The following is a 21895-nucleotide window of genomic DNA, read 5'->3' on the forward strand; positions in this document are numbered from 1 at the left end:
GATATGCAAAAAAAAAAAGTGACGATGATAAAGGAAACAGGCCTTTATTATCGTTACTTTTTTGCATATATTTCACACCTTCGACTTAATCCAGTATCTGCAGTTCATTTGCTGAGTTCCTCCAGCATTTGCAGTTCCTTCCACATATCAGGGTGAAACGGTTGGCTACATTACAAACCGGTTCAGACCGGCCAAATTAGGTTTTTTTTGGCCTCCGTATGCAATAAATATGTTGGTGCAGTTGGCCTGTGAAACTCAGTATTGCTTGCTCCTGCTCCCCATTACCTTGTTGAAGTGAATGTCCGGCTGAGTTGACGGAGCTGGAATAGCGGCAGCCGCCGAGTATCTCCTCACTCTGGGGATCCTGGACAAGCGGCAGAACACCGACTGCAACATTGTTTTTGTTTCTCCCTATCTTCCTCTTGCAGTTTACTCGACCGAAAAGGAGAAAATACACGCAGGGTGAACGGAAACAGGATGGACTGGCCCGCCCGGTTCAGCCCAGCCCAGCCCAGCCCAGCAATGGCGAGCTGTTAAATCAAAACTGACAGCTCAAAACGGGGAACTAAGGAGCAAGATTTAAAGTTGCTTTGCGTCATATATTTGAAGAGGACGGACTTTGCTCAGAATAAGTGTTCTGGGACCTGTCAGTTGGGACATCTTGCTGACCCTGTTTCCAAATAAAACCACTCAAAATGGTACCGCCCGGCAAACCCAGGCCGCGTAACCATGACGACGAGACATTTGGACCCTGTTTTATGGAGATATCACGAATCGATTTACATCGAACTAGTGTCTGGCAGTGGAAAATAAATGTGTTCAGCCAAACACCGATATAAAGTTCAATATCAAATCAGTCGAAACATCAATCTCTGCTCCCATGTGGCTTAAACTTCCTGCACGGATTCACTGTGGCAGTGCATTGATAGGAAGAGGTGGCAGGAAGAGATTTGCAAAGTAAGTTTGTACGTTGATCTCAGACTGGGAGGGGAGGAACTCTCTTCTGGTGATGTGTGCGATTTGGCTACTGATTTGCGACCATAAAAGAAGGCAAGCTAATCATCTAGCAGTTAAGGATGGGTGAGGTCGGTGATTGTTTTTGTGTTATGGAAGGGTGGGGAAAATATCAGCGTGGAATTATAAGTGTGAGACAAAGACACAAAAAGCTGGAGTATCTCAGCAGGACAGGCAGATTCTCTGGCTGCCACAGAAGGCTGTGGAGGCCAAGTCAATGGGTATTTTTAAGGCAGAGAGAGAGAGATAGATTCTTGATTAGTACAGGTGTCAGGGGTTATGGGGAGAAGGCAGGAGAATGGGGTTGAGAGGAAAAGATAGATCAGCCTTGTTGAATGGCGGTGTAGACTAGCTGGGCCGAATGGCCTAAATCTTCTCCTATCACTTATGAATGTCAGTAATTGGTGTATTGTGTCATGGAAGAAGAGTGGCAGAATTCATAGAGCTGCTGCCTCACAGCGCCAGAGGCCCAATTTCGATCCTGACCATGGTGCTGTCTGTGGAGTTTGCATGTTCTTCCTGTGACCTGCTATGTTAGAATTTCATTGTTCAAAGGAAACAGGCCTTTATTATTGTTACTTTTTTGCATATCTTTCATTCATTGTTCTTTATCTCTCCACATCACCATCTATATCTCTCGTTTCCCTTATCCCTAGCCAGTGTGAAGAAGGGTCTCGACCCGAAACGTCACCCATTCCTTCTCTCCAGAGATGCTGCCTGTCCCGCTGAGTTACTCCAGCTTTTTATGTCTACACTAGATAACTTAGCTTTGATAGGCAACTTGAAAGCGAAAATGTATAAATGTTGGATCCTTTGGTCGACTTACTCACACGACTAATGGAAGTCTGCCCACTCTGTACATAAACATTTGTGTTTATATCCTTCCTTATGACTCTAAAAGCGTGTTGCGTGTTCCAAACAGGCAGATAGATATAACAGACACATAAACTAGTCAGAAAAATACATTGGAGCATAGAACAGTACAGCACAGGATGTGTTCTTCTGTCTTCTGCCTTCAGCTTACAATGCCTGTGCTGAACATAATGCCAGGATAAACTGAACTCAGAAAGAAACGGTGTTGGAGTAACTCAGCAAGTCTGTAGCATCTCTGGAGAACATGGATTGGTGACATTTTGGGTCAGTACACTTCTTCAGAAGCTAAACTCGTATGCCTGTGCATTCCCTGCATATCTATGTGCATTGAATCATTCGACAACTGACAGATAACTCCTAGCCAAATCATCAAGAGAGCCAACCCACAGTTGGTGTAAATCTTGTGGGATATTCACAGGGCTCTGGTGGCTGCAATATGCACAGCTTGTCAAGATTGTCTGTTGAAATGTGCTCTAATGCAACATATGGGAAGTTCCAATGCAGTACCAGATAAGGTCTCGAGAAATTTAGCATTCCCAACGATAACAATAGGTCAAGAATGGCACAGTCACTGCAGAGAGCCACCATTAGCTCAAGATAAGTCTTTTGCAACATTCCAACTTCCATCTTGCAGGTGGACCTAGTTCCACGTCACATATCACTCTTCTTTTCTGACAAACACCATCGTCTGACTTTGTCCGCTCACACTTTGACTGTCAAGTGATTGGATGACTTTCCTCAGTTGCACTTTTTACTGATAAAGCATACTGAATTTTCTTTTTCCTTGCACGCACTTTTACGACATGAATATAAGACAAGTTAAAAAATTGATTTGTTCTTGTCATTCAGAGCCTGATAAACAAGGGATATTTAATATACAAAAATTATGATTAAATACCATGAGATTTAACTTTCAGTATTTAAAGAAGGAATGCATGGTGTGATTGCACACACTTATATGTTGGATGTGCGTCAATTAGATTCATAGGGAATTGAAGAGCAGCAGGATTTCAAGACACAAGAGCCCGCAGACGCTGGAATCTTGAGCAAAACACAAAGTGCTAGAGGAACAACTGTCTTTAAATTTCATTTAATTGCCAATTATTCTAAGAAACTGAAGTTACCAACATTCAAAATAAGGATTTGAAAATAAATCCCCGAATCTTTGAACAAAATGAGTTTCATCTGGAACCACTCCTGATTCTTGAAATATCACTATCAATGCCTCCACAATCCCTAAAGCCACCTCTTTCATAACCCTAGGGTGCAGTCCATCTGGTCCAGGTAAATTATCCACCTTCAGCCTTTTCAGCTTCCCAAGCACCTTCTCCCTAGTAATAGCCACTCCATTAACTCCCACACCCCGACTCTTGAATTTCAGGCACCTTGCTGGTGTCTTCCACTGTGAAGACTGATGCAAAAGAGTTGTTCAACTCCTCTGTCATTACTTTATTCCCCATTATCACTTCTTCTGCATTATTTTCCAGCAGTCCAACGTCCAATCTTGCCTCTTTCTTACTTTTTATATAACTGAAGAAACTCTTGCTATCCTCTTTTATATTATTAGCTTGCTTACCTTCGTATTTCATCTTTCTCCCCGTATAGCCTTTTTAGTTACCTTCTGTTGTTTTTAAAAGCTTCCCAATCCGCTGGCTTCCCACTAATTTTGCAATGTTATATGCCTTCTCTTTTATTTTTATATTGTCCTTGACTTTTCTTGTCAGCCACGGTCGCCTCTTTCTCCCCCTATAATTTTTCTTCCTCTTTGGAATGAAAAAGTCCTGCATCTTCCGAATTATTCCCAGAAATTCCTGCCATTGCTGATCCACCGTCATCCCTGATAGGTTCGCTTTCCAGTCAAATCTGGCCAGCTCCTCCCTCATGCCTCTGTAATCCCCTTTGCTCAGCTGCAATACCGGTACATCCGATTTCACCGTCTCCCTCTCAAATTGCAGATTAAAACTTATCATGTTGTGGTCGCTACCTCCTAGTGGTTCCTTTACCTTGAGTTCCCATATCAAATCCGGTTCATTACACAACACTAAATCCAGAATTGCCTTTTCCCTGGTAGGCTCCACTATAAGCTGCTCTAAGAATCCATCTCGGAGGCACTCAACAAATTATTTTTCTTGGGGTCCAGTACCAATATGATTTTCCCAGTCTACCTGTATATTCCCAGTCCACCTGACCACCATAGCACTGCCTTTCTAACATGCCAGTTGTATCTCCTGAAGTAACCTGTATCCTATATCCTGGTTACTGTTTGGGGGCCTGTAAATAACTCCCATCAGGGTCTTTTTACTCTTACAATTTCTCAGTTCTATCCACAATGACTCTACATCCTCTGATCCTGTCACCCCTCGCTAAGGACTGAATTTCATTCCTTACCAACAGTGCTACCCCACCCCCTCTGCCCACCTGTCTGTCTTTCCGATAGGATGTATAAACTTGAAGATTCAGCTCCCAGCTCTGATCCTCGCAGCCACGTCTCTGTAATTCCCACATCATACCTACCCATTTCTAACTGTGCCACAAACTCATCCACTTTGTTTCTTATACTGCGCGTTTACAAATATAACACCTTTAATTTGGTATTCTCCTCCCCGCTCACACCGGTCGCAATTTTACCTGACCTTACTCTCTTATCCCTTCTTAAACTTTCCGTCCCATTAATTCTGGAGAGTTCTGTAACATTTCCTGCACTCTCGTTCCCTTTATCTCCATCCTTATACTTCCAATTTGTTGACCACCCCCCCCCCCCCCACTATTTAGTACTTGTCTGCATTTGTCTAAATGTATTTTAAATGTCATTATAATACTACCACAACCAATTCATCTGGCAGCTTGTTTCATACAGGTGTCACACACTTGTGAAAAAGTTGCCCTGCAGGTTCCTGTTAAATCTTTCCCACCTAACTTTAAACCTACGTCCTCCAGTTAATAATTCCACAAACGTAGGAAAAAGACTGTGTGCATTCATCCTATCTATGCCCCTCATGATTTCTTCTTTAGTCTTCCACAGTGCTCCTGGATATTCTTGGTCAGACCCCGCAGATTTATCTAAAGAAGGATCTCGTCCCGAAACGTCACCCATTCCTTCTCTCCAGAGTTACTGCCTGGCCTGCTGAGTTACTCCGGCATTTTGTGTTTGCCTTTTATCTACCTTCAGATGTTTTAAGATGTACATCTCCTCTATTGTAATGCTGATTATTACCAACCACTTTCTGTTATTTGCACTATCAGTTTATTTATTCATGTGTGTATATATTTATATCATGGTATATGGACACATTTATCTGTTTTGTAGTAAATGCCTACTATTTTCTGTGTGCTTAAGCAAAGCAAGAATTTCATTGTCCTATACAGGGACACATGACAATAAACTAACTTGAACTTGAACTTGAACTATCCCTAGTCTTCATAGCTTCATGATAAAGACAGAGGGGTGAAATATTCATTGTGGAGCTTGTCCATCTCCTCACCTATCACCAGAGGGCAGTACAGGGCTGAGTTTCTTGAGTACATAACTATTTACTCTGCAAATTTAAAACACTGACTTTAAAATGCTACTATTCCACAGTATCACTTTGGCAGCTCATTACATACGGGTACCACCCTCTGGTTGCCCCTCGATTCCTTTTTTTTAATTTTTAATTTTTTTAAATTTTATTAGAAGTTACTCTTACAATTTCTCAGTTCTATCCACAATGACTCTACATCCTCTGATCCTGTCACCCCTCGCTAAGGACTGAATTTCATTCCTTACCAACAGTGATACAAAACAATACAGTGGCACCTAATTTTAGGTGCCAACTATGTCATACCGTAATCCATTCCATGTACAACCTCTGGTTTTATGTTATGAGAAGGAAGTAAGCAAGACAAGAAAAAGAAAACAATAGAAAGGGGAAAGAGTGGAAAAATAGATGGTAGAAAGTAGAAAATGTGAAGTGTGTATATAAAAAAAAAAAAAAAATAAATAAAATTAAAAAGAAAAGGTGGAAAGTAGAAATAGAAGAGAAGGCCCCTTAAAAGAGAATTTTTCAAATCTATATTCGGAGATGTAGATCTATCCACGTCATGAACTGAAATCAGCAATCCTTATGGTACCGCTGCATCACATGATTCCAAAAAGTCGATGAAAGGAGACCAACTCCTTAAGAATTGGTCATATTTATCTATTAGTCGGAGTCTCATTTCTTCCAGGCGCTATGTCCATCATTTCCTAACCCACATTTTAACAGTTGGTATGGCTGTATTTTTCCAAAATTTAAGTATCAATTTCTTTCCAATTATTAACCCATAATTAAAAAAAACATTTTGGTCTTTATTTAAATTGGTATCTTCTCCTATTATTCCAAATATAATCCATTCCATTTTGGGTTCTATTCTTGACTTGAAGAGCTTTGTAAATATATCACTCCAAAATTTATTCAACTTTGTACATCCTACAAATGAATGTGTTATATTAGCGTTTTGAAACAAACATTTATCGCATCTGGGAGAGACGTTTGGATAAAATTTATTCAACCTCGTTTTTGAATAATATAGTCTATGTAATAATTTGAATTGAATTAAATTATGTCTTGTATTAATAGAACAGTTATGTGTATTCATCAAATACTTTTCCCATCTATCCTTCGAGATCTTTATCATTAGCTCATGTTCCCAATCTTCCCTTAGTGCTTCTGTTGAGGGTGATTCTCTATATAATATATTATTATAAAAGTATGATATTAATTTTTGTGAATCAGCCTTAATATTCATTGCTTCTTCTAAAGGGTCTAAAAATATAGTTTGAAATCTATGTGTATATTTCTTCATAAAGTCACATACCTGTATATATTTAAAATATTGTTATTCCTTCAATTTAAATTTTAATTGTTGAAATGATAACAGTTTACCCAATTCATACATATCCCCTATTTTCCTAATCCCCAGTCTATCCCATTGTTGATATGTGTTGTCGATGAGAGAAGGTTTGAATGCGGGGTTGTTCAATAGTGGGGTTAGTACTGATAAATTATTTAATTTCAAGGATACTTTTATTTGTTTCCAAATTCTTATTATATTGTGAATAATTGGGTTCTTCTTGTATATTATACTATTCAATTTTATCGGTGAGAGCAGGATCGTTCCTATATCGTGCGGATAGCACTCCTCTTTCTCCATTCTTATCCACTCCAACTGCTGAGTGGAACTATCCAGCCAGTACATTATGTTCTTAATATGCACTGCCCAGTAGTAATACATAAAATTAGGTAATGATAAACCCCCAACTTCTTTAGATTTGCACAAATGCTTTCGTTGAATTCTATGTGTTCTGTAATCCCATATAAAATTAGTGATAGTGGAATCTAGTTTTTTGAAAAAATATTTTGGAATATATATTGGGATCGCTTGAAACAAATATATTAATTGTGGTAAGAAAGTCATTTTTATAGCGTTAATTCTACCTATCAATGAGAGCGGAAGTGTTTTCCAAAATTTAATCATATCATTCAGTTTATTTAATAGTGGTATAAAATTGGCACTAAATAATGATTTGTGTCTTCTCGTAATTTGAATACCCAGATACTTGAATTTTTCTGTTGCAATTTTGTATAAATACTGCCATTCTACTTGATCAAATGCCTTCTCTGCATCCAGCGTGACAACTGAAATATCTTCATTGTCCTCATTATGAGAGTACATTATATTGAAAAGCCTTCTCAAATTATTAAATGATTGTCTTTTGGGTATAAATCCCGTTTGATCCGTATTTATTAAATTGTTAATATAATTATTTAGCCTGCTAGCTAGAATCTTTGCTAAAATTTTCTGATCCATATTTAGTAGTGAAATAGCTCTATAAGAACCCGGTTCATCTAAATCTTTATCTTTTTTTGGTATAAGTGTTATTGTTGCTTCTGCTAGGGTTTCTGGTAGTTTATTTTCGGTGCCCCTCGATTCCTATCGAACTAATTGTCAATCCCCTTTATTTCTGTTTATGTTTAGTTTCACTTCGAGATACAGAGTGGAAACTGACTCCTTTGGTCCATCGAGCCCGCACCGGCCAACGATCACCCATTCACTAGTTGTACGTTATCTCAGTTTCACATCCTACGTACTAGGGGCAATTTACAGAAGCCAATTAACCTACAAGCCTGCATGTATTTGGGATGTCGGAGTAAACTGGAGCACCCGGAGAAAACCCACATGGTCACAGGGAGAACTTCATATAGACAGCACACGTAGTCAGCTTTGAACCTGGGTGTCTGGCGCATTAATGTAGCAACTCTACCGCTGCACCACTATGCCACCCTTATGCTGGGATAAAGTATTATGAGATGCGTAATGAACTAAACCTCACCTAAATGACCATTCATCATTTGTGATTTTCAACAGTCAGAAAATTATTTTAAAGGAAGAATTATCACAAATTGTTTCTTACTTTTCCATTTGACAAGAACAAAGCTAAGGTTTCTTGTGTGCAAAGAGATGTCAAATTTTGAGAAAATACCTCATTGTCTTCAAGTGTGTGTTCATGTTGTATTGAGCAGTTTAAAATTGAGCAGTTCAACTCACTCTCCCCCCTCCCCCACCCTAACCAATTCTTAATTTCCCATCCAACTAATTTCTACTGGTTATTGTGGTTAAATTTGCCTGCTGAGAGCAAGAGACAAGGTTGGGAAATAAAGTTTCAGTCATTAGAGCGACACCGTGGTAGAGTGACTGGTAGAGCAGCTGCCTCATAGCGCAGTTTTTAGTTTTAGTTTTAGAGATACAGCGCGGAAACAGGCCCTTTCAGCCCACCGGGTCCACGCTAAACTAGCGATCCCCACACATTAACACTATCCTATTCCCACTAGGGACAATTTTTACATTTCCCAAGCCAATTAACCTACAAACCTGTATATCATTGGAGTGTAGGAGGAAACCGAACATCTCGGAGAAAATCCAAGCAGGTCACGGGGAGAACGTACAAACTCCGTACAGACAACACCCGTAGTCAGGATCGAGCCCGGGTCTCCGGCGCTGCATTCGCTGTAAGGCAGCAACTCTACCGCTGTGCCGCCCTTATGCCAATACTATTCTGATCTTGGGTGCTGTCTGTATGGAGTTTGCATGTTTAGCTTAGTTTAGTTTACAGATACAGCATGGAAACAGGCCCTTTGGACCACCGAGTCCATGCTGACCATTGATCTAAAGAAGGGTCTCGACCCGAAACATCACCCATTCCTTCTCTCCAGAGATACTGCCTGTCCCGCTGAGTGACTCCAGCTTTGTGTATCTACGTTCGATTTAAACCAGCTTCTGCAGTGATCACCATTAATCACCCGTTCGCACTAATTCTATGTTATCCCGGTTTTGCATCCTGCACACTAGAGGCACTTAACCTACAAACCTGCATGTCTTTGGAAAGTGGGAAGAAACCAGAGCACCTGAACAAAACCCATGCGGTCGCAGAGAGAACGTACAAACTCCGCAGAGGCAGCTCCCATAAACAGGATCGGACCCGAAACTCTGCCACTGCCCCACTGTGTCACTCTGCATCCATCTCAGTTTCCTCTGGGTGCTCAGTTTCCTCACACAACCCAAATAAATGCAAGTATGTAGGTGAAGTGGGCCTTGGTAAAAATGCACCCATTGTGTAGAGAGTGGTTGAGAAAGTGGATAATATAGAACTAAATGTGAACAGGTGATTGATGGTCAACGTGGACCAGATGGGCTTGTTTCCATTCTGTATCTTTAAACTAAACTAAAGTAAACAAATTAAGTCCATTTAGAGAAAAGCAGCAGCAGAAAAATAATTAAAGCGGGATGTGGCACTCCTGAAAAATAATAGAATTACAGGAAAAGTCATGCAACTTCAATCCTAAAATAAACTTATGGGAGACCAGTTAGTTAAATAACTATTATCCGTCAGTACTTGTGACGCTGAATGCAGTGTTACTGAATTAGTGTGAGAGATTTGCCACCATATAGACTCCCGGCTAGTACAAAGGTACGGGTACACCTGATTAGTATGGGCGTGAGGGGTTATGGGGAGAGGCAGGAGAATGGAGCTGAGAGGGAAAGATAGATCAGCCATAATTGAATGGCGGAGTAGACATGAAGGGCCGAATGGCCTAATCCTGCTGCTACTTTGTATGAACTTATGAAAGGTACTGAAATTCAGTGGATCTCACAGTAAACCTTAAAACAGGCGCAATTACAGAAAAAATAGCACAAATATCTGTGTTTTCGGTCATTTACATCAATTCACCTGGTTTCCGTGTAGCACAATGACAGGGTACCAGCAAAACTATCATAGGAGTTGTTTCAGGGACAGTATTTTAATACATTGAAGTTATAAGATTGGAAAGAAAACATCTCTTTGTGTTGTGCTTCTCCTTACATTTTAATGGGCACCAGTGTTTATCAGCTGTCCTCGTCCTGTCTTTCCACAGGAAGCAACCTTTAGCTTTGAACACTAAATCCTGTCCTTGAGAATGAGTTATTTCTCCTGATTTGTGTGATTCATTTCTGTTGTTTCCTAATGACCCCTTTATCTCCCCCTCACATGCACTCATTGTCAGTTAACTCTTTGTCACTGCCTTCATCTCCTGGGCAAGGCTGATTTTTCCTCACTGGTGTAACAAATCTTATGTGACCTGCAGACTAACTCAGAATTTGTTTGGATGAAGAGGTTTATGCAGAGGAGCCTCTCTTCTCTTAAACCCTGAAAGAATTTTGGAAGTTTCCATGAGATCTCCGCTTATTTGACTAATACGGGTCTAATCTGCTCAAACTCTCCTTATATGGTAAATCCACTATCTCTGGAGCCAGTGTAGTTCTCCACCAACAGCAAGTAAATCATTTCAGGTATGGAGCATAACTGTATGGAATACTCCATATTCAATCTCACCAAGGCCCCAAATAATGTCAGAAGTTATGGGGAGAAGGCAGGAGAATGGTGTTAAGAGGGAAAGATAGATCAGCCATGATTGAATGGCGGAGAGACTTGATGGGCTGAATGGCCTAATTCTGTTTCTATCAATTATGAACTTGAATTTTTAATTGCAATAAGACCCATTTATTCTTGTATTCAAATTCTCTCTTGATGGACTCCCCAACAAGGATTAGTGCTGGGGCCCCAGTCATTCACAATCTATGTAAAACAACTCCAAAAATAGGCCCTTAATACTGTACATAATGCCAAATCAAACTCATCTCTTCTGCCTGCAGCAATCATCATTCTCTTCATATTCATGTGCCTATCTATAAGCCTTTCAAATGTTACTATTATATCTGCTTCCATTACTACCCGAGGCAGTCTCTGTGTAAAACATTTGCCCGCACATTTCCTTTAATCTTTCCCCCTCTCATCTTAAAGCCATGCCCCTAAATATTTAACATTTCCGCCCCGGGGAAAAAAAGGTTCTGAATATCTACCTTGTCTATGTTTCTCATAGTTTTAGAAACTTTTATCGGCTCTCCCCTCAGCCTCTGACTCTCCAGAGAAAACAATCAAAGTTTGTCCAATCTCTCGTTATAGCTAAAAAAAAGGAACTGCAGATGCTGGTTTACAAAAACACTCAACACCAAGTGCTGAAGTAGCTCAGCGGCAGGCAGCATCTCTGGAGCACATGTTCTTTAGAGATGCTGCCTGACCCACTGAATTACCCCAGCACTTAGTGTTTTTTTTCTCTCCTTATAGCTAATACCCTCTAGTGCCGGTAGCATCATGGTAAATCTCTTCTGTGCCCTCTGGAAAGCCTCCACACTATTCCTGTAATGGGGCAACCAGAACTGCACATACTGTAACGCTTCAAATTCTACCTAATCACCATTTTATAAACCATCAACATGGCTCTTGACTCTTATACTCAATGCCCTGACTGATGAGGGCAAGCAAACTAATTGCCTTCTTTCCCACTCTATCTACAGTGGCTTGCAAAAGTATTCATACCCCTTGAACTTTTCCACATTTTGTCACGTTACAACCACAAACGTAAATGTATTTTATTGGGATTTTATGTGATAGACCAACACAAAGTGGCGCATAATTGTGAAGTGGAAGGAAAATGATACATGGTTTTCAAATTTTTTTACAAATAAAAAACTGAAAAGTGTGGCGTGCAAAAGTATTCAGCCCCCTTTACTCTGATACCCCTAAATAAAATCCAGTGCAACCAATTGCCTTCAGAAGTCACCTAATTAGTAAATAGAGTCCACTTGTGTGTAATCTAATCTCAGAATAAATACAGCTGTTCTGTGAAGGCCTCAGAGGTTTGTTAGAGAACATTAGTGAACAAACAGCATCATGAAGCCCAAGGAACACACCAGACAGGTCAGGGATAAAGTTGTGGAGAGGTTTAAAGCAGGGTTAGATTATAAAAAAATATCCCAAGCTTTGAACATCTCACGGAGCACTGTTCAATCCATCATCCGAAAATGGAAAGAGTATGGCACAACTGCAAACCTACCAAGACATGGCCGTCCACCTAAACTGACAGGCCGGGCAAGGAGAGCATTGATCAGAGAAGCAGCCAAGAGGCCCATGGTAACTCTGGAGGAGCTGCAGAGATCCACAGCTCAGGTGGGAGAATCTGTCCACAGGACAACTATTAGTCGTGCACTCCACAAATCGGGCCTTTATGGAAGTGTGGCAAGAAGAAAGCCATTGTTGAAAAAAAGCCATAAGAAGTCCCGTTTGCAGTTTGCCACAAGCCATGTGGGGGACACAGCAAACATGTGGAGGAAGGTGCTCTGGTCAGATGAGACCAAAATTGAAGTTTTTGGCCTAAATACAAAACGCTATGTGCGGCGGAAAACTAACACTGCACATCACCCTGAACACACCATCCCCACTGTGAAATAATGGTGGTGGCAGCATCATGCTGTGGGGATGCTTTTCTTCAGCAGGGACAGGGAAGCTGGTCAGAGTTGATGGGAAGATGGATGGAGCCAAATACAGAGCAATCTTGGAAGAAAACCTGTTAGAGTCTGCAAAAGACTTGAGACTGAGGCGGAGGTTCACCTTCCAGCAGGACAACGACCCTAAACATACAGCCAGAGCTACAATGGAATGGTTTAGATCAAAGCATATTCATGTGTTAGAATGGCCCAGTCAAAGTCCAGACCTAAATCCAATTGAGAATCTCTGGCAAGACTTGAAAATTGCTGTTCACAGACACTCTCCATCCAATCTGACTGAGCTTGAGCTATTTTGCAAAGAAGAATGGGCAAAAACGTCAGTCTCTAGATGTGCAAAGCTGGTAGAGACATACCCCAAAAGACTTGCAGCTGTAATTGCAGCGAAAGGTGGTTCTACAAAGTATTGACTCAGGGGGGCTGAATACTTTTGCACGCCACACTTTTCAGTTTTTTATTTGTAAAAAAATTTGAGAACCATGTATCATTTTCCTTCCACTTCACAATTATGCACCACTTTGTGTTGGTCTATCACATAAAATCCCAATAAAATACATTTACGTTTGTGGTTGTAACGTGACAAAATGTGGAAAAGTTCAAGGGGTATGAAAACTTTTGCAAGCCACTGTACTTGTGTTACTATTTTCAGAGGGCTATTGACTTAGATCTCATGATCCCTTTGTATATCAATGCTGTTGGAGGTTATGCCACCAACTGCATACTTTCCCATTACATCTGACCTCCCAAAGTGCAATGCTTCACGTTTGCTTGGATCTAATTCCATCTGCCATTTCTCCGCCTATTTCTGTAACTAATCTGATTGTTGCTGATGTTTCAATGATCACAGGCTTTTAGTCACTTGGAGCTTGGAAGGAGAAAGTGGTTGATTGGAGTTTTACTGTATTTGGCATCAGGATTTCTGCAGGGTTCTTGGGAAATGGTAAGATTTTTAAGTTTTGTGTAGCAGGAAAAGCATTCAGGTTCACATTAGAGCCATGATCATTTAGTTTAGTTTACTTTAGTTTAGAGATAGGGCACCGAGTCCGCGTCAACCAGCGATCCCGCACACTTACCCTACCCTACACACACTAAGGACAATTTTACCAAGCCAATCAGCCTACAAACCTGTACGTATTTGGAGTGTGGGAGGAAAACCGGAGCTCGCAGACAAAACCCTCGCAGGTCACGGGGAGAAGGTACAAACTCCATACAGACAGCACCCGAGGTCAGGATCGAACCCCGGTCCCTGGCGCTGTAAGGCAGCAACTCTGCCGCTGTGCCACCGTGCTAATCCAAGTAAAGTTTGTAATATTTGCCAGTTTGGTACCAAGCTCCCAATGGTGTTAGATTATCAGAGTTACACTGTTTGAACAACAGAGCTCACTGCTATCTATAAATCGTGTGGAAGTCCTTGGTTGGTGTATTTGCAAAGAAAATCCCGCAGAAAAAGAACATGTGTTGGAAATTAAACTATATTCTAGTTTGCAGACTGCTGCACACAAAGCTGCAATGTTCAGGAAGTTACTGTCGTGCTCCCATCAGGCAGTATGAAAAGATGCCTCAGAAGTTAAAATTAAGATCATATTCAAGGCTAAAGTACTTGTCATTAGGCTGCACATTAATAGTAGCCCTTCTTCAATGTTTAATTTTGCTGACTTCATCAAGTACAGGCACTAAAAATTATCTCAGCAAATTTTGGATAGTTTGAGGAAATGGGTGGGGTTCTGGCTATTCATCTGATACCCAACAATTCTTGCTGAAAGCGCACATTTTGAACAGTTTACTAACATTGAAGAATGACTACTTGAATGAGATATCGTTGAACCATTGGTTCCCATGGAATTGTACCCAACAAGTGTTGGGAAGTGTTTTCAGCAGAAGGAGGAGGAAATGAAAGACTAGTATTGTACTGAATCTCTGCAGGATTGTCTCTTAGTAAGATGCCCTGATTTTCGTGGCCTTCTGACCCTGTTGTGAGTTGCTGCATCTGCTTTGCAGAACCCCAAATCACAATAAATTCACCAGCTCTAAGCAGCTCCTTCCTGTTAGGAGACTGCAATCAAGTTAGCCGCCTGGAAGGAAACTGCTGTTAGCCCTCCTCAGTGTCAGGTCATAAGACAGGGAAGCATGAACGACATTCAGAGATCTTATCGGGTTGTGTTGTGTATACTTGTAATTCAAGTTGAGAACGTGCAATAAAAGCTTGATTGTCTTGAAGTCTCTGAAGGCTCTGCTGGAAAAGGCACTTCCCATTATTAAAGTGATCTAATACGAAAACAGTTACAAATTGATATTTTGGGTAAAATTATTATTCCAGTTTAATTGGTTTTCTTTTCATGATTCTGGAACAAGTATTCTTTCAACTACGACGGGCGCCACAGTGGCGCAGCTGGTAGAGCTGCTGCCTCACAGCGCCAGAAACTCGGGTTTGATCCTGACCTCGGGTGGTGTCTGTATAGAATTTGCACGTTCTCCCTGTTACCGCGTTAGTTTCTTCCTGGCGCTCCGGTTTCCTTCCACATCCCAAAGACGTGTAGGTTTGTAAGCCCATAGATGCTGCTGCACCCGCTGAGTTTCTCCAGCATTTTTGTGTGCCTTGGGTTTGTAAGTTAATTGGCCTCTATAAATTGTCCTCAGTATGTAGGGAGTGGATGCGAAAATGAGATATCATAGAATTTGTGTGAATGGCCGATCGATGGTTGGAATGGACTCAGTGGGCTGAAGGGCCTGTGTACATGCTGTATCGTTCAGTCAAATGCTCCTCCTTGGAGTTAGTTATAAGAGCCCTTTTGAAAATATGTGCCAAGATGTTCATTTCTACTGCGTCTGTCGGTAATTCAATCATTCAATAATTTTCCTTGCTTAAAAAAAAATCTACTTAATATTGAAACTGATTGATTGTAAGTTGAATATGTGAAGTTAGAAAGTAAATTCAGAACATGGAATAGTGCAGTCCTTCAGCCGAGCTTGTCTACACCGATCATGAAGCCAATCTAACTTATTCCCATCTGCCTGCACATGGTCCATATTAGTAGAGGAGCCCTTCAAATTTGCTAGTGAAGTTCACAAAGATTGTTAAATGGTTGGAGAACTCAGGGGCTGATTCAGCAAGACGTTGGAGATTATGAAATGATTAAAACTTGTGGTATGAATATGAAGGAACATTTTTTAAATCTGGTCTTCAGTTTTCTGATTTGTTTTGTTGTTTGGTGATGTGTTGATCACTGGGGCTTTCTATTTTATTTCTGTCATGGTGAGATGGGCACATTTTTAAGGAGATGTGTGGGACAAGGTTTTTTTACACAGAGGGTGCCTGGAACGCACTGCTTGGGTGAAGGTGGAGGCAGATATGCTAGTGGCATTTAAGATACTTTTGGATAGGCAAATGGATACGGGTGGACTGGAGGGACATGGATTATGTGCAGGCAGAGAAGAGTTGGGCTAGGCATCAAGTGTAGGAAGGAACTGCAAATGCTGGTTTACACTGAAGGTAGACACAAAATGCTGATCATTGTTGCTGGCTTTGATCTGTCATTTTGCATATCTTTCATTCATTTGTTCTTTGTACCTCTTTATATCTCTAGTTTCTCTCTCCCCTGACTCTCAGTCTGAAGAAGGGTCTTGACCCGAAACGTCACTTATTCATTTTCTCCAGAGATGCAGCCTGACCCCCTGACTTACTCCAGCACGTTGTGTCTATCTTTAGTCTTGGAATCATGTTTGGCACAGACATTGTGGGCTGAAGGGCCTGTTGTTGTGCTGTACTAGATTCCCTGTGCTATGCACTGTGCAATAAAATAAAATGAATAGGGTTACATTCCTATACCTATGTCATGCTGGTTCAGTGATATCTATTAATTTTCTTTCCCTTATGATAATACCATTCAGCACAATGGAAGTGCTTAAACATGTTCCAGTCACATACAGTACCATGCGTTGGTTTCAACATCTCTACCAACCAATATGTGTGGACGGTTTAGTGTTTCATAACCTTACATATTTCCAATTGTTTAATTTAAATAAGACTATTTTTACATTGCAAACTGGAATCACCATAACATGCAGTCCTTAGTATAGCTGTGTAAGGCAGGGCTAACTTGTGAAGACAATCACATCACACAGGAACCACATCATTTCGGTAACTTGGTGCGTACTTTTCTTTTGTCTGTTCAGTGATAAATAAAAAGCCACAGCTGGAGCCAACTGTGATTAAAATAAATATGCCATTCAATTTGACAATTGAATCACTTGGAAAGTTTAGCCAGTGTCTGCATTACATGAAGCGAGAGCCCATTGAGTTATGCATCATCCCTAAACCTAATTCGGAAATCTATGCCTGGTAGTGTTTTGGGTCACTGCATGTTAAGAACAGTATGTTAAGTAATGCTTTAATTTGGAAGATAGTGTTCAAGAAATAAATCACATGCAAACCTTTGTGCTGATATTTACTTTAGACTTACAGGCCCTTTTGTCCATCGAGTCAGTGCTGACCAGTAATCACCCTGCACACCAGCACTATCCTAGACACTAGGAACAATCTTAAAATTTTACTGAAGCCTATTAACCTACAAACCTGGAGTGTGGGAGAAAATCGTAACACCCGGAGAAAGCCCACGCGGTCACAGGGAGAACGTGCAAACGCCGTACAGACAGCACTGGAATCCAGATGTCTGGCACTGTAGCTGTACTGCTGTGCCACCCGACGCAGGACTGTTCCGCCCACTACATTCACATATTTAGTGTTTCCTTTTTCCTATTTAGTGTTTGAAATGATGATGTGGATGCGTTGTGTAATCTTAGCATAAAGTGGGAGCAATCATTTTTTCTCAATCCCTGTATTCAAGTTTGGACCAAAGTGAAAGAACATCTCCCCCACCGGCACTGTGGGTACAATGTAAATGGTGTTTGGATCTATCTGAATGCATTCCCTATTAACATAGGATCACTACATAAATGTTCAAAACTAAAATGACAATTTCATTTGTTCACAAAGAAACTAATGTCAAAAATGCAAAATCTGAATGTTGGAGCTGGTATATGTTGGTGTCGTAGAACAGAACAAGCTGAACTTTGCATCTATATATGGTATACTTGGATTGTGGAGTGCTTGATGCTGACACTGGACATTTCAATTGGAATAACAGGACCAGTGTGATTGAGTGATTTATCATCGGCATGGACTCAGTGGGCCAAAGGACCAGTTTCCATGCTGTAACTCTCAACTAAGCTAAACTAAACTAAATAGGAGATTGCCAGAGAGGCAGAAAAACAAAATTTCAAGGGTATTCTCAAAGTTTCCTGAAGAAAATGTAATATCCTCCTCAGGACCATCGGGTGGCGCCAGCAATGGCTGCCTCGCCAACAGTCTGTCTGTCCTTTCCTACTTTGTGTCTGTTTTGTATGTGGTAAATTTTAAATGTATGTTTTTTAGTGTGTTAGCTTGTTTTTGTGTGGGGGGTGGGGGGGAAGTTGGGGGAAACTTTTTCTGATCTCTTACCTCGACGGAGATGCGATTTTTTCCGTATCGTATCTCCGTCCACACTGCGGCCTAACATCGAGGAGTTGGCAGCCTTTGCTGGAGATCGTCCAGAAGCTCCACCGCGGACACCTGCGGATTTATCATCACAGAGCTCACAATCCCCATCGGGGGTCGTCTTTGGAGCTCCATCCATGGGAGACTATGGTTAGAGACCGATTTCGGGGACTCCAAGCCGCAGGATCTTTCGACTGCCCCGATGCGGGAGATTCAATCGCCTTGACACGGAAGTTTAGATCACCCCGACACGGAAGTTTTGATCACCCCGACACGGGGGCTTCGCCACAATCAGTCTGAAGAAGGGTCCCAACCCAAAATATCACTTATCCACGTTCTCCAGAGATGCTGCCTGACCCGCAGAGTTACTCCAGCACTATGTCTTTTATTTTGTAAACCAGCATCCGCAATTCCTTGACCTCCTTTAAGAAAAGTAAACTGAAGGTTTCATTCCACTGGGGCCAAGACAGATTCAGAGCAATAATTCAGCCTTGCTTCATTTCATTGTTGATGTTGAAACATTCTGAGAGATCCCCTTACTTTGTTTTTGTGAAATTCAATCAAATTCACGGTCTTTTATGACAGTCCTGGTACTCTTGGGATCTTGTAGGCCAGCCAGGGAAGGTGCTGAAGTACTTGTTTAGTTTGTTTCATGAGAGATCATTTTGAGTTAATAGTTAGGAATTTTCAACATAATTGGAATGAAAGCATAATACTGGAGGGTTCAAAAGAAGGTTACATTTTGCTACAAGGGCAAAGAGAACATTTAAGACAATGGCAAGGGAAACTAAGTTAGCACCTCTGGAGACAAGGAATAGGTGACGTTTCGGGTCAGGACCCTTCTTCCAACCCTAACTCTCAGTTTGAAGAAGGGTCTCGACCCAAAACGTCACCTATTCCTTTTCACCAGAGATGCTGTCTGGCCCGCTGAGATACTCCAGCTTTTTGTGTCCATCTTTGGTTTAAACCAGCATCTACAGTTCCTTCCTACACAAATTAGCACCACTGCTAAATTATCTGTTCAACTCTGCTTACCCGGGACAACAAATAAACGCGTTGAAAAAGATTAACGGTCCAGGCAGTTTTACACCACAGCTTCCCATCAAAGGCTACTAGGGACATGGAATAAATGTTAGAACTGCAGATGCTAGTTTACAAAAAAAAGGATACAATGTGCTGGAGTAATTCAGCATGCAGAACATGGATAGGTGACAATTTGGGTAGGGACACTTCTTCAAACTGAGGAGGTGTCTTGACCAGAACATGAATAGGTGATGTTTCAAATCAGGACCCTTCTTCTTCTCTCTATTCCGAGACTTCACCTACCCTTGTTCTCCAGAGATGCTGCTTGACCCGTTGAGTTTCTCCAGCACTCGGTATCTTTTTTGGATGAATTTTAGTCTTCTGACCAAGCATGGGGCAGAAGTATTTCGGATATCCTTGGGTTACATGGTGTCATTTCAGAATCAGACTTTTTAACTCGCAGAAAGCTGGAACAACAAAGTCCAATTTCTCACCGGTAATCACCAAGATATTTACAATTTTTAATGAGTAAAGTTGCAAGAATGCTTTTCAATTAACAGCTGAAAATGCAGTCTTGGCCCTGATATGTCTAAAGTCTAATTCCATTAAAGAATAAAAGAAAAAAAAAATAATTGGCAGAATACGAGATCTTATCACAATAAATTGTTATTGCATGTTATTTATAGATCCACTAACATGACCGTACTGAACAAATGAAGGAAATCACTTAGTAGAGGACTTCTGATTGTGCATAGGATTAATCTAATGCTGTTGCTAAAAGTTTAAAGCCGTCCAAAACGGACATTCCCTTTGTTCTCTCCAGACCTCCTTTTTGCAACAAAGCATTTTTTCTCGCCTCTCCATTCCTGATGATGGTTCATTGACCTGATATATTACAGATCCACCACCGATTTTCCGTAACCCTTGGTTCCAGAGCCTTTCTGGATTATCCGTTTTGCCAGACTAACATAGGTCAAGGCTTACAAGAGGAGTCCAACGGTATCAGAAATCCAGACGAGGTAGTGACTGGCCGCTTCACCCGGACTAGGCGCCACCTTTTCAGTCTATGTCTTTATTCCTACAACCAAAGAGCATGACTGCACTATGCTGTGCTCCATCTGCCACTTCCCTGCCCGCTCTCCCAACCTGTCCAAGTCCTTCTACAGAGTCCCTGCTTCTTCCACACCACCTATCTTCGTATCATCCGCAAACTTGGCCACAAAGCCTTCCATTTTCTCCTCCATGCCCGCTTTAATAGGAGATACATAAGTGGTCACTCAGCTGAAGTATCAACGTACAAAATGCAATGAATTGAAAGAATGATCTGCTATTTCACATCCCTGGGATTTCCCTTGAGCAATGGCTAAATACCTAGAGCAAGGGTTCCCAACCTGGGGTAAATTTACCTCCAGGGGGTAAATTTCGCCTACCCAGGGGTTAAATTTATTGATTCTGGATTTGTACATATTTTTTCTCGTTGACTGACTGTGTTTGGTTCTGGTATACCGGTATCTGTTCATCATCAGTTGTTCCTAAATAAGTGAAATAACATCTATTAAAGTTGCCTGGGATAAACGGGACGAAAAGGGTTGGGAACCCCTGACCGGCTAGAGAAACAAAAGGAATGGCTATGAACAGACGAACCTCATTCCCCAAACTTTTCTCAAGCTTGCAACAAAATCGCTGTGACTGATAATGAATGCCCTGTAAAAAATCTTAAACATGCCTTCTTTGAGGCATTCAATATTTGGTGGGTTAACACACCCTGTTACTGAGACACCGATCTTTAGATGCCAAGGTTGCATAATATTATAATGGAAAAAGACTATGTTAGCTGCCATGGATTCAATCTGATAAAACCTGCCCTGGTCTCACTGTGCACCAGATCTCATTGAAGTAAGGAGGATATCCTGTGGTGAAGCTCCCGCAGAGACATTAGCTTCCTACCTCCAACCTAAGGTAAAGAAAACACTGGACCAAGAGGAAGAGGGGGGAGATGAGTGTGGATCCAGGGGGAAAGATCAAGGACAAGAATGAAAACATAACAAACAGAATTTTAAATACTCAGCACAATATGTAACACTTTTGCTTGGCTGTCAACAGCAATCTCTGTCTTTTCAGTGTGAAAAATATTATTGAGTAAAAGGACAGAATATCCTGAGGAAATTGACTAGATTTATATTTTGTCATCTCTTCATTCAAGTGCACAAACAGTATGGGCTTGCATTTAATCAACTTGTAAGCGGAATGCTCGTCCCACCCATTGCTATATTTTTAATTTTAGTTTGGGTAAGGCTTGGCCATAAGTTGGGCAGAAGGAGAGGATTAATACAGAACTAATGTGAATGGGTGACCGATGGTTAGCATGGACTTGGCTGGCTGATTGTATCATTAATAAAAAAATAATTCGTGGTTACAATGGTGATTAACAAAGAATTAAATAATTTAATAATAATAAAAAATTAAATAAATGACTTTGTGTAAGTTCTTGTGCGGTTAAGATTCCATGATGCAGTTGACGATGAAATTGCAGCAATGGTAAACTTGCCAGGC

General features: G+C 41.1%; 1 protein-coding gene across 1 annotated transcript in view; it reads right to left on the reverse strand.

Moving 5' to 3' along the window:
- aldh2 (aldehyde dehydrogenase 2 family member) overlaps positions 1-612 on the reverse strand; it is a 29008-nt gene extending 28396 nt beyond the window's left edge. Inside the window, exon 1 of the mRNA XM_033043716.1 lies at positions 286-612. Coding sequence (XP_032899607.1) covers positions 286-396 — 111 coding nt within the window. The 5' untranslated portion in view covers positions 397-612. The remainder of the gene's footprint in view (positions 1-285) is intronic.
- Positions 613-21895: the final 21283 nt, after the last annotated feature.

Source organism: Amblyraja radiata, chromosome 25, assembly GCF_010909765.2.
Source record: "Amblyraja radiata isolate CabotCenter1 chromosome 25, sAmbRad1.1.pri, whole genome shotgun sequence".
NCBI lineage: Eukaryota > Metazoa > Chordata > Chondrichthyes > Rajiformes > Rajidae > Amblyraja > Amblyraja radiata.